Source organism: Bubalus kerabau, chromosome 20 (assembly GCF_029407905.1).
Source record: "Bubalus kerabau isolate K-KA32 ecotype Philippines breed swamp buffalo chromosome 20, PCC_UOA_SB_1v2, whole genome shotgun sequence".
Taxonomy (NCBI): Eukaryota; Metazoa; Chordata; class Mammalia; order Artiodactyla; family Bovidae; genus Bubalus; species Bubalus kerabau.
In genome coordinates, this window is record NC_073643.1 from 38,630,002 (window position 1) to 38,643,221 (window position 13,220).

General features: G+C 47.5%; 1 protein-coding gene across 4 annotated transcripts in view; it reads left to right on the top strand.

The window, feature by feature from the left end:
- The window catches only part of ADAMTS9 (ADAM metallopeptidase with thrombospondin type 1 motif 9), a 160,594-nt gene that overhangs the window by 135,192 nt on the left and 12,182 nt on the right, over positions 1-13,220 (top strand). For all 4 annotated transcript variants that reach the window (XM_055558400.1, XM_055558398.1, XM_055558401.1 and 1 more), the window contains 7 exons: positions 1,033-1,206; positions 3,816-4,010; positions 5,584-5,716; positions 5,923-6,017; positions 6,133-6,227; positions 6,322-6,455; positions 8,267-8,358. In XM_055558400.1, coding sequence (XP_055414375.1) covers positions 1,033-1,206; positions 3,816-4,010; positions 5,584-5,716; positions 5,923-6,017; positions 6,133-6,227; positions 6,322-6,455; positions 8,267-8,358 — 918 coding nt within the window. The remainder of the gene's footprint in view (positions 1-1,032; positions 1,207-3,815; positions 4,011-5,583; positions 5,717-5,922; positions 6,018-6,132; positions 6,228-6,321; positions 6,456-8,266; positions 8,359-13,220) is intronic.

Below are 13,220 nucleotides of genomic sequence, written 5' to 3' on the forward strand. Positions count from 1 at the left end.
AAGGTTCATTCCAAATCCAATTTTCATTCATTCACACTTTCATTGCTTCATCCTGACAGTCACTTATTGAATGCTGATCATTATGGCAGAAACAGTATTGTTGTTACCAAGTTCAAGCTCATGCTGCTTGCCACATGCCATATCAGTAAATCGAGGGATGAGGTATTGGGGCAAGGAACAGCAATTTTCTGACTTTATTCAGAAAGCCAGTGGACCAAGAAGGTGGTGGACTAGTGTCCCAAAGAACCATCTTAACCAGAGCTAGACTTACTGGTTGTTGCAGACTTCTTTATACCAGAATGCTTTGTTCTCAGAGCTGTCCAAGTAGGCCTGGTCACAAGGTTCCCATAAACCTCCAATAGGACCATTGTTATTTTCTTTTTGGCAACTTTTTATCCTTGTATGAATGAATACTTTAAAGGTCAGAGCCTTGAGAATGGGCTGTAACATACATTACAGGCAACATTCTTTTATAAAAGGTGCAGAGGCAGATGGCTAAGTACAGGCTGCTGCTGCTGCTGCTGCTAAGTCGCTTCAGTCGTGTTCGACTCTGTGCGACCCCATAGACGGCAGCCCACCAGGCTCCCCCGTCCCTGGGATTCTCCAGGCAAGAACACTGGAGTGGGCTGCCATTTCCTTCTTCAATGCATGAAAGTGAAAAGTAAAAGTGAAGTCGCTCAGTCGTGTCCGACCCTTAGCGACCCCATGGACTGCAGCCTACCAGGCTCCTCCGTCCATGGGATTTTCCAGGCAAGAGTACTGGAGTGGGGTGCCATCGCCTTCTCCTAAGTACAGGCAACAGAGCACAAGAGTTAGAGCCAAAGGATTAGACCCAATATGGAGTCACGTGTGTTCTTTTCAGTTACATTGTTAAGTTACGAGGGTAAAGTAATAAGTTCTCTGATAATACACTCAGCGATCTCCCAATCTTAAAGAGTATATAGAAAGGAAAATAAATTATCACAGTAACAAGACATGAGAAATCATCTGTTATTCTTCCACATCACCACCTGTTTTGTCTATCTATAACAGTGCACCAAGACTTGTGGTGAAGGCTCCAGGTACCGGAAGGTGGTATGTGTGGATGAGGACAGAGGTGGTGAGGTTCACGGCGTGCACTGTGGCATGAGCTCACGGCCTGTGGACCGCGAGAGCTGTAGTCTGCAGCCCTGCGAGTATGTCTGGATCACAGGAGAATGGTCAGAGGTATGGTCTTGGGGGTTCTGGAACCGCCTTCAGGCAGCGATGGCCTAGGGGTGGCAGACTGATGAGGGCAAGAATGGGGGAGACGCACATCCACCTGCTGGTTCTTTCCCTAAGAACTGGAAGCCCTCAGACAAGTCCCTCAGCCTTCCTGGGCTGGAGTCCTACATATGCAAACTGGGAGAGGTGCATGAGATGGTGTCCAAGCTCCCCTCAACTCTAAAATCATGTGAGTCACCCTGATGTCCTGTTATTATCATTAGAAAGGAATTCTTAGAGGATGGCTCTAGGTGCCTGAAGAAGGTTAAGTATAAGAAAATATCTTAGGGGACTTTCCTGGCAGTCCCGTGGTTAACACTCTGTACAATGCAACAGATATGAGTTTGATCCCTCGTCAGGGAACTAAGATCCCCCATGCTGCAGGGCACAGCCAAAAAAAAAAAGAAAATATCTTAGCATGAGGGAGGCCATAAGAAATGGTGGGGACTGTGACAAACTAGCACATGGTGTGTAAAAGGAACAGGTTCTCTTCCCCTCCAGCGAAGGCCACGCAGAAATGTGGGTCCTGTGTTAGCAGAGGTGATCTTTCAGAGTCAATCGTAGGATGTTCCCCACCTTATTCCTCTCTCCAACCCCCAGAGATGAGAGCCTCTTACACATCAGAACTCTGGTGTGCAAAGGATAAAGGAAGCCAGAGGCACTCAACATTTTCAGGAAGCTCTTAACAGCTACTGAAGGGTGTGTGTTCTTTTCAGAGCTGTGGAGGCCTCTGGATAGAACTTGACCATTTGTGGAGCTCCCTTCCATTGCTATATAAGACTACCTCCCAGCTCATTCCCCACATAAATGTGGATTCCTATTGCTCCTGTCTGGTAGGGGAAAAGGGTCTTAGCACCTGCCATCTCAGACGTTCAGCCTTTAAAGTAATGCAGACTGAGGTCAAGGCGTGCATTTTAGGTACTCTAAAATACCCACAGCTTGGACGGACACCATTTGTAAGCCATCTACCCACACATGACATACCTCAGACGAGCCCTGCACTCTGCTGGCCTGGTATCAGCTGCATCTTTGGGCATTTGAACAGCAGCAGCCAAAGAAGGAAGAAGTGGATAACAGTGTTTCCAAGTCTCAAGCCAGCTGGAAGGGAAGGCGCGAGGATGTTCTGCGTGCCTGTGGCTGGGCTGGCTCCCTACTCTGTCTGAGACCCTGTCAAGGGGAGCCTTCCCCCTGGAAATGCTACAGGAGCAGCCAGCCATGTGGCTTAATGTGATAACTCAGGAGACAGCAGGAAAAAGAGACACTGGTTTTAATAGCAAGTGAGAACTGATGGAAGCTATGGTTGTTGTCGTTGTTTAGAAGCTAAGTCGTGTCCGACTCTTTGCAACCCCATGGACTGTAGCCTGCAAGGCTCCTCTGTCCATCGGATTTTCCAGGCAGAGGATACTGGAATGCATTGCCATTCTCTACTCCATAGGATTTTCCCTGACTAGGGATCAAACCTGCATCTCCTGCTTTGGCAGGCAGATTCTTTACTACTGAGCCAAGAAGCTATGATCCCTCACCCCGAGAAAAGCAAAACACACCACATGCTGCATACAGTTTCCAGGGTTCATCTGGCCCCTTTTTTGACCTTGAGAATCCTGAAACCCTAATTTTGTGTAACATTTTTACAGCAAGTGGCCAATTATTTGATGACTTTTCCCAAAAGTATCATCAAAACTAAATTTGTTGGTTGATTTGCGTTCTCTTTTTAAAATAGTATATTATATAAATTATGTAGCTGAGGAAGTTGAACACAATCTAGAAATCTTACCAATAACCAATTAGATGTCCCATCACGGAAGGGGGCTGGGACACCTGTGAAAAACTTCTTTTTTCTCCTTTTCTGGATTGTCTGGGTATTTTTAAGTGCCATATAATTATGGCAAAAGGCCTAAATGACTGCATGATTTAGAGAGAGAGTGAAAGAGAAGCAGAAAGGTAATGTTTAAGTCAAGATTCTGGATTGGCCAAAAAAGTTTGTTTGGACTACAAACCTGAACGAACTTTTTGGCCAACCCAATACATAGCCAGGGAGATAGGAGACAGGAGGGGTTGAGCAGAGGGCAGATGGGCCAGCAGACCATCGAGTAGGGAAGGATATTGTCCCACAGTCCTCTTTCGGCAAAGAGCCTGGATTTTACACAGAGGGCATCTCCAGCTCTCCCTACATCTCACCGGGTCACTTCTCTGACGCAGTCATGGTAGGTTCAGAAAAGTGTGATTTGTCCACCCTTGTAGAGCTGTGGATGCTGTAAGTGGACCCAAAGACAGCCGGAGCGCCTCCCCCACCTGCTTCTCACCTTGAAAATCCAGAGCAGGGGCTTGAGGTGCCCCCAACGGGGACTGTTTGGGGGCAAATATGCAGTAGCAGCATGGATCTTGGAAGGCTCCTGTAGGGCTTGCACATCCCCTGAGTGCTGTGGGCTGCTGCTTGTAGTGCATAAGAAGCTAATAAAGAGAGCTCTCGGCCCCGTTGTCCCGGGGTCAGCGTTCGATGTGGAGGTCAGAGGCCTATTGTGGCTGCCCTCAGGCCCTGCTCCAACCTCTGCTCTCTACCCGCCTCTTCCCAGTGCTCAGTGACCTGTGGAAAGGGCTACAAACAAAGGCTGGTCTCCTGTAGCGAGATTTACACCGGGAAGGAGAATTACGAGTACAGCTACCAAACCGCCATCAACTGCCCAGGCATGCAGCCGCCCAGTGTCCAGCCCTGCTTCCTGCGAGAGTGCCCTGTGTCGGCCACCTGGAGAGTGGGCAACTGGGGGAGTGTAAGTAGCCAACTGGGTGGTCATGGTGGCAAGCTGCTGGATCTCAGATCCTGACTCAAACATACCTTACCTGAGCTGTCCTAAGTGACTGCCTCCCAGGAGAGCCCTGGGAGAGAAACAGGAGTTAACATCGTGAAATGGGCTGATAGGGAAAGAAAGCTTCTCTGATTGTTGGGTCTGGTGCTTAAAGCAGGGGCCGGGGGGTGGGGGTGGCTAGCCCTGAAGCCATACAGCCTCCATCTGATTCTTGGTTCTGCCACTTCCCAGTTGAACAGCCTTGGTGGTGGTGGTTCAGTCATTCAGTTGTGTCTGACTCTACAACCCCATGGACTGCAGCATGCCAGGCTTCCCTGACCTTCACCATCTCTCAGAGCTTGCTCAAATTCAGTCCATTGAGTCAGTGGTGCAATCCAGCTATCTCATCCTCTGTCGTCCCCGTCTCCTCCTGCCTTTGATCTTTCCCAGCATCGGGGTCTTTTTCAATGAGTCGGTTCTTTGCATCAGGTGGCCAAAGTATTGGAGCTTCAGCTTCAGCATCAGTCCTTCCAGTGAATATTCAGGACTGATTTCTTTAGGATTGACTTGTTTGATCTTTGGACAAGGTGCCAAAAGTTCATGTCTGTTTCCTCCCCTGCAGAATGGGTTATGAAGATGAAATGAATATTCATGCATAAAAACCACTTGGGTTATAATGAAACCTTTTTAAGTTCCACATGTTTGACCACAATTTAAAATTAAAAAGCACCCAGAATTCTTGTCTTTCCCCTAATAAGGGTTATAGAAGTGTTCACTGTTGTAGCTTCTGTTGCTAAGAAGCCTGTTTGTCCCTCTGGATCAGGAATTCTTGGTTGAGTTAGGATTACAACAGGTAAGAATATTTGAAATTGAAACTGCTGTAGAAAATTGCCCCAGCCTCCTGGCTGCTGACTATGAGACTTTCACTGATGCGAAGAGATGATCAGGCTGAAGTTTGGGACCAGTTGAAAGTGGTTAAGGTTTCAATCGTGGATCCACCATGACCTTAAACAAATTTCCTCACATTTGAGCCCCAATTTTCCCTCTGTAAAAATAGAATAAAATCCCATGGACGGAGGAGCCTGGTAGGCTGCAGTCCATGGGGTCACCAAGAGTTGGAGGCTTAACTGAGTGACTTCACTTTCACTTTTTACTTTCATGCATTGGAGAGGGAAATGGCAACCCATTCCAGTGTTCTTGCCTGGAGAATCCCAGGGACGGCGGAACCTGGTGGGCTGCCGTCTATGGGGTCGCACAGAGTCGGACACGACTGAAGCGACTTAGCAGCAGCAGCAGTACTATCTCATAGGGTGATTGCAAGGCTTAGATGAGAAAATTATTAATTTCTCATATGCTTGAATACCTATGTAGGTACAGAAGTACATATGTACAGGCATGTATGTATAGAACTCAGCACAAAGACTGGCCCATAGGAAGTGCTGTCCAAGTATTGGGTATTTGTTTTCAGCAGCAAACCTCTAAGCTCTGAGCTCCATGCCTCAGGAAGTCCAGTCCCCCAGGTTCCACAGACCCATCACTGGCCCTGCTCTGCTTACAGTGCTCCGTGTCTTGTGGCGTGGGAGTGATGCATAGGTCTGTGCAGTGTCTCACCAACGATGACCAGCCCAGCCACTTATGCCCTGCTGACCTGAAGCCAGAAGAAAGAAAAACCTGCCACAATATCTATAACTGTAAGTCAGCAAACCAAAGCCACGTTTCTGGATCTTGAAGAGCAGGCCTTGTTGTTGATGCGCTTGCCTGCCCTTTTCTGGAATAGAGAATTTATTTTTGAGACATTGGCCCCCACACTGACCAATGTGCACATGAATGATGTAACCAGTCCCGTTGGCAGCCACTGCAGACTCACAGCTCATGCTCATGGATCTGTGTATTCTAGGTGAGTTGCCCCAGAACTGCAAGGAAGTGAAAAGGCTGAAGGGTGCCGGCGAAGATGGGGAATACTTCCTGATCGTCACAGGAAAGCTCCTGAAGGTACTCGTCCGAGCTCAGTCATTATTCCTACACTGCTTTCAGAGCTGGCAGCCCTGGCTGTCATGGTCCCATTTCCGAGCCTCCCCTGGCAGGTTTTGTCTGGTCTGTCTTTCAGGTCTTCTGTGCAGGGATGCACTCTGACCACCCCAAGGAGTATATGACACTGGTCCACGGCGACTCTGAGAATTTCTCTGAGGTTTACGGGCACAGGTAGGAGAGCTCCGAACTCAGAAGAGCCCGGACCACTTGGAGATCCCTAGAAACGCCTCCCCATCCTCACCAGAACATTCTTTCTGTCTTACAGGTTGCACAACCCAACCGAATGCCCCTACAATGGGAGCCGACGTGATGACTGTCAGTGTCGGAAGGACTACACAGCAGCTGGGTTCTCCAGCTTCCAGAAGGTCAGAATAGATCTGACCACCATGCAGATCATCAGTAAGTCCCATAGAACATTCTGGGGCATGTGTCCGTGGGTCTTTCCATTCAGGCCATGACACATCCTGCTCAGGGTTGGGCTGAGGCCCAGAGGGTACAAAAATGAACTTACGATCCAGGGATGACAACCCTGGTCTAAGCTGCCTGAAGGTGGGGTTTGCTCCACCTTTGATCACTGTGGTCCCCCCAGTGCCTGGAAAGGGCTGAGCAGTGGGCAGTGCTCCATCAGATTAGTGACAAATGAACAGAGGAGACAGAGGCACATTAAAGGGGTGCCATCATAGTGGGGAAGTCAGGGCAGCGTCTCCCAAAACATGATATCATAGTTGAGACCTTAAGGCCAAGTGGGAGTGAGCCAAGTATTGAGTTAGGCAGAGCAAGCATGGGAGCAGAAATTCTGAAGGATGAAGTTTTAAGGGAGCAGATGCAGACTCTGAAGCTATGAAATTCTTGTAGCAGCATTCACCCCACCCTGGGTTCCCACCAGCAGTGTATCCACACGGGCACGTGCGCACACACATGCACACGCGCACACACATGCACGCACACGCGCACACACACACACACAGGAGCATAAAACTAATTTGCTCTGAAGGCCGATTTACAGAAGAAAAGTGGAGGACAGAATTACCTATTTTTTAAACTAGCCTGCCTATGGGCTAATTTCATACTCTGGCCGACACTGCATTTTTGTTAGGGACATTAATCATAGGAGTGGTTAAAGACAGCTCAAATATCCCAACCTGTTCCCTTGAATGGAGGGAAAACAGAAATAATGAATAATTAAGTTTTTTTCATTAACATTGTTCCTGTAATCTTGCCTTGCTTTCCTTTGGAGGTAGATTACACTTGATTTGTACCAAGATATTTTTAATTGCCTTCAGCCAGACTGATGAGGGCTAAGGGCAGAGTCTGCAGTTTCCCACTTAAATACTGCCCCAGCTGAGACCCAGAGCTTCCTGGTGCTGAAGCTGGAAAAGGCAGGATGGGGGACTCAGATTTCCCTCCCACAAAACTGCAGAAAAGATTGAGGCCTTCTCTTGCTATTCCCAAAAGACAAAGCAGAAAGATTTAAAAAGCTGCCTCCGGTCTCCAGTCCCCACCAGATTTTGCAGGATTCTCAGTCTGTCTCCTCCCAAGCCGCCTTCCCCATTCTCCCAGCTGTTCTCAGGACCTACACGAGGGTTAAAAACACGAACATTGTTTTTATTGGCTTTTTTAAAAACTACAAGTTAGCCCCAAACTTGAGAAACTGCCATTAATATTTTCAAGATGTGGGTTCTAATTGCTCCACATTTTGGCAACTAGACTGCCTGGGCCACAGGAGGACAGCTGAGCCTCGGGGAGGAACTGCTAAGTAGCTGGAAATGCTTGGTTGGCTGATTTCCCCAGTCCTGCAGCCTCCGGGGCGGCCGCCGTCTACAGGAGGTTCACAATCATCCAATTGGACTGCATTTAAGCGAGGTGATTCACACAGTTATTTGTATAGGAATCGAGTCCAGAGTCATCTGAAACCCCTTTTTTTGGCTTCCATACTGTGAGGAGACAGACAGTGCTGGTAAAACCCAGGGAAGGAAGCTCTCGGAACCACAAATACAGTGACTGGGGGAGTGGGGAGCAGAGCAAGTGTACATCTGGATCCATTTGCTCACTAATCATATTTTGGATTGTTTTTTTTAATTTCCCATACCCTCTTGTGACTTCTCTAACTCTTCTTCTTCCCTTCTGTCTCCTTGTTAATATCCTGTCCAAACTCTTTCTCCTGCTCTCACCTTTCCCCTCCCTTCAACCCGTTCTCCAAAACCCCACAGCCACTGACTTACAGTTTGCCAGGACCAATGAAGGACATCCCGTCCCCTTTGCCACTGCTGGGGACTGCTACAGTGCCGCCAAGTGCCCACAGGTACGTGCCAGGGACACCAACCCGCCGCCCCCGGGGATCCGCACCCCTCCCTGGCCACCCCGCCCCACCCTGGGCTGCGTCTGTTTCTGCAGATGTAATCAGAATGGCAGCTCTAGCTGCAAGGCAGTTTGGCCACCTGTATCCAGGCCTCACAGATGCTGCAGCCTCTCAGCTCCTAGGGGTGCTTCCTAAGGAAGTGGTCACGGCCACGAGCCAGACTTCTGCATTCAGCAGAATGCATCAGTGATCATGGTAAAAACTTAGAAACAAATCAGATATCAGATGGCAAGCTTTGGTTAAACAAACGATGATGTTGGTAAATGTTTAATGATTGGCTCTCCAAGGGATGGAGGCGGGGGAAGCAGTGGTTTGTAGCATTTGCCCCTTTCTGGGGTGTCCATTTTCTCCCTGACTGGTTTCAGGTTGTCAGTGTCCTATCACAAATAGGAGAGTTAGGGAGAGATGCACACGGTTGTCTCTCAAAAGGCAGTACAAGCAGATGCCAACACTCTGCTGTCAGACGTTAAAAATTCTGAATATTGCATAACACAGAAAACCTGTCAGTCCAGTTTCCACTGCATAAGTGTGCAGTGTCTGGACCAAGAAAGTGCAAAGCTGTCTCCTGGATTCTGTCTCCAGCAGAGCTGCTCAGTGGCCGTCTTACCCATTCGACAGTTGCGCAGGTTTTTGCCTCCTTAAAGGTGTGGCTTGTTCATTTGACTTGCCTCTTGAAACAGGCTGTTATAATCATCCTTGGCTCACTTTGCCAAGTAGGCATCAGTCTTTGCCAGAGGCTTCTGCAAGGAGAGGGCAGGACACACGTAATGATTTAGGTGATTCTGGACAGAAGAGCCTGGCCCCAGTTTTTTCCGCTGGTTTACATGAGGTCTTTATAAAGCTGTTGTCAAACTCCGTGTTGGAAATCTTCGTGTTGCTGTGAGCCTTCACAGGTTCTAGGAATTGGGACTGGGAGATGCTCAGAGTGCCAGCCACTGCCTCCCCAGGATGTATTTACACACAACCAGAGACCATCCAAAGACAAACACATCTGAATTTTCTTTTAACGACGTGTTTTCTCAGCCCCAAGCTTTAGAAAGTATTGCTAAACATTTTAGAGCAGTGAAAAGGAAGCTCTCAGGGGAGAAAGAAAATAAACAAAGGACAGAATGTTAAAAGGGGCCTTTTCTCCATTACCCAGGAATTGAAAGACTTTTGAAGTGCGGTTTCTTTAGAGCACTTGATGACTTCAAACACCCCATTCGTATGGGTTGCATTTAACAGCTTATAGATTGGCTGTCCCTGCCCTTTTCAAATGCCTCAGGATTTTCTTGTTTCGATATGTGCATCTTTGGCGAAACTTAAGTAAATGAGAGGTAATTTGCATTCGATTATTTTAATAACTCAGAGACAAAGGAACTGATTGATTTGCTAAATCCTGACACTAATGCAGTTACTAAGTGAGAAAAGCAAAGCCAGTGTGAGGCTAACTTGTATTCTTTCCAGTCCATTCTTTAAATCGTGTCAGATACTTTTTTTTTTTTTTCCCCTTGGATCATAGACTTTGTCAGATACTTTTAGAATTAAATTCCTTAGAAGTTTATTGAGCACCAACTATGCTGATGAAAGGTGGGAGTTTTTCAAATCACTTTTCCGGGGAAATGCCTGTAGAAAGCAGGACTGTGCAAACTACTCTGGAGCCCTGCTTGTCCTCTGATCTGTGACTGCAGAGATATCAAAGCAGAGCGATGCTGTGTTTGACAGTCTGCTTCTTTTTCCTCCTTATCCACTGCTGTTGCTTTAAGGATCTATGTATCATTAAGGGTGGGTTCCCCAAGAGCCCTCCACTCAAGATGCAGCCAGAGTGCATGTTGTTATCCTGATCACAGTGCGTGTGGCGTTATTATTACTGCTGGTGTTATGAGTGTCTGCTGAGTGTTCACTACACTTGAGACACTGTGCTCAGCATTTCTAAATCAGGGTAGCATTTAATCATCCACAGCATTCTGTGAGAATGCTCCCTTTTTCCAGATGAGGCAGCTGAGAGGTGTGGAGAGGTCAGGTAACTTATCCAAACCCATGTTGGTGCTCGGTAGAGGCCAGATTTGATGCCAGTGCATCTGAGTCCGAATCCATGAAAGCAGACGTGTCTGGCTGATCCTGTTTTCAGACAAGACTTGTACAGCATACACCCTTGTCCAGCAGGGAACAAAACCTCCCTTTGTCAAAGCTACATCTTTTGCTGACCTTTCTGGAATATCTAGTGTATGCATGCCTTAATCACCTTTACTCTTAAATCAGCAACAGGAGATAGTAGCTAAAACGCCCTTTAGACCCTGAAGATAAGGCCTGTGGGGACAGAGAACTGGAGCTGGAAAGGACAGTAGATCTACGCTCCACTGATGACAGGCAACTTTCAGAGTGCTAATTATCAACTAGGATGCTGGCTAAAAATGCAAATCCCTGACCCTGAATAGGCCAGAGAGAGAATAAGAACAAAAACTTGTTTATCACCTGCTCTGAAAGGGCAGATCTAACCAGCATGTAATCCGCTCAGCTACGTGCTCAGACACTGAACCCGGGGATCAGCCTGACACATCCTGGGACTAGAAGCCTGCTCCTTCTAAGGACTTTGACGTCAAAGCATATCACGTCTGTCTTCTGAGATGTAGGCTTGTCAGGCAGTCTTCATGGGAAACAGGATAAGGAAGGAAAGAAGAGGGTATCCTTGGCAATAGTGAGGGCTGGGTGTTGTGATCAGTGTGGATGCCCTCTGCAGGGGAGGGAGGTTAGGAAAGTAAGAATTGGCCAGGTGGGTGAATGCAGCATCCAGAAGCCAATGTCTAAGGAGGCTCAGCAAGGAGGGTTTTGAGCATCCGGTGTGACCACAATCACAGATACCTGGGTATTGAAGTCACTCAACACGACAGCCACTAACATCTGCATAGTACTGTCATAAAACCAGTTCAAAAAATATTTTAAAACATCACCTACTCTCTGCCAGGTAATGGGCTAGGTGTGTCATATCTTCTGCATTCTGTCTTATTACCCATTTACAGATGGCCTCGGGAAGGGTAACCCGTTTGCCTGAGATCGCACTAAAGGCAGAAGAGTCAGGATTCTAGGATAAATTCCTCCCCCTGACCACAGCACGACTGATGTTTTGGGCTGGATAATTCTCTGTTGTTGGGGACTAGGCTGTGCCTTGTAGGATATTTAGTAATAACAGTAATAACTCTGGTCTCTCTGCATCAGCTGCTGGTGGCTCACACATCCACCAGCTGTGACATGGCAACCAAAAATGTCTCCTGAGGTTGCCAGATTTCCCATGGGGGCAAAAATGCCCTCTGATGGAATCCACTGATTTAGACTGCACTAAATCCTCCCTTCACCTCTGTGAATAGGAACGCTCTTTGTTCCCAGTGTACAGGTGTAGGATTTAAGGCCCCTAAAGAGTTCATAAACTGTTTAGCATTTATGGAACCAACATGGAGAGGAAACCTCCAAGTTACACCTGATCCTGGAAGTCTTCATGGAAGAGCTAGGATGTAATATTGATATTTATTAAGACTATATCAGGGTTTTCCGAAGGCTCAGCTGGTAAAGAATCTGCCTGCAATATGGGAGGCCTGACTTCGTTTCCTGGGTCAGGAAGATCCCCTGGAGAAGGGAATGGCAACCCACTCCAGCATTCTTGCCTGGAAAATTCCATGGACAGAGGAGCCTTGCGGGCTGCAGTCCATGGGGCTGCAAAGAGTTGGACACGACTAAGCAACTAAGTACAGCAAGACTATATCAAATGCCTCGTCATATGTTACAAACCATAACTGGTATAAATAGGCAAAGCAATGCCAAGTCCCACCCCTCAATAAGCTTACTGCTATAATAGAGAGAGAAAACTAGCACTTACAAAACAATAAGAAAATGCAGGACTAATACCAATATTTTTGAATATCTGTTAGGGACCAGCCATACAGCCCTCAGCTAATTTCATTTAGTCATCACTATACTACTCTGAGGAAGGCACTCTTATTATTACCTTCCATTTTACAGATGGACAAACTGAGGTTCCTACAGGGTAAATCATCTGTGCACGTGAAAAAGCCAACTTTACACTTAGGTCTGGTTAGGTGTGAGCCTCCACCTCACTACTCTCTTTGATGTATTTAAGACCATTTTGACAAAAAACTGTATCCTAAGGCTCAGAGATGAAGCTTTCACCCACTGTCTGCAGTTCTTGCAGAAAGCATACTTTTTACTCCCAAACTGCTCATGAATCTATTTAAGATGCCTTTGTGGAGTCATTTTTGCAAGAGAGAAATACACAGAGACAGATGGAGAAGGCAAGAAAGGCTCTCTGCTGCCCTGTCTCCTTGGAAATAAAAATGGAAACACCCGAGGCCACGCTTGGAAAGGAATACCACAGCGCAGCTGGGAGGTGTGGGTTCCCTGGGCCTGGAAGCTTGGCTGGTCCCTACCTTGGTCCAGCGCAGGCCGCGCGCGCCCTCTGCAGACTAATCCGGAGAACGCGCCGCTCCTTTGAAGTCTCGCCCCGCTGTGCTTAGGACTCGGCGTGCTCAGCGCGGTGGGGAGCTGAAGCTCAGGAAGCTTTGGCAGCGAGATCTTGTTAAAAAAATTACACTGTGGCATTTTGTTCCTGTAGGAATCTGATAATTGTGAACAACATCAGGGTTGCTGTGTTAGGGACGCAGAATAGCGGTGGTTGAGAGTGAGGACTTTGAAGTTAGGAAAATGTGAGTTGGGCTTTTAGTGTCTCCTGGAGAAGTTAATCACCTTCGCCAGGCCTCCCTGTCCCCATCTGTGAAGAAAATCCCCTTCAGATTGCTCTTGCAAGGATGGATGAG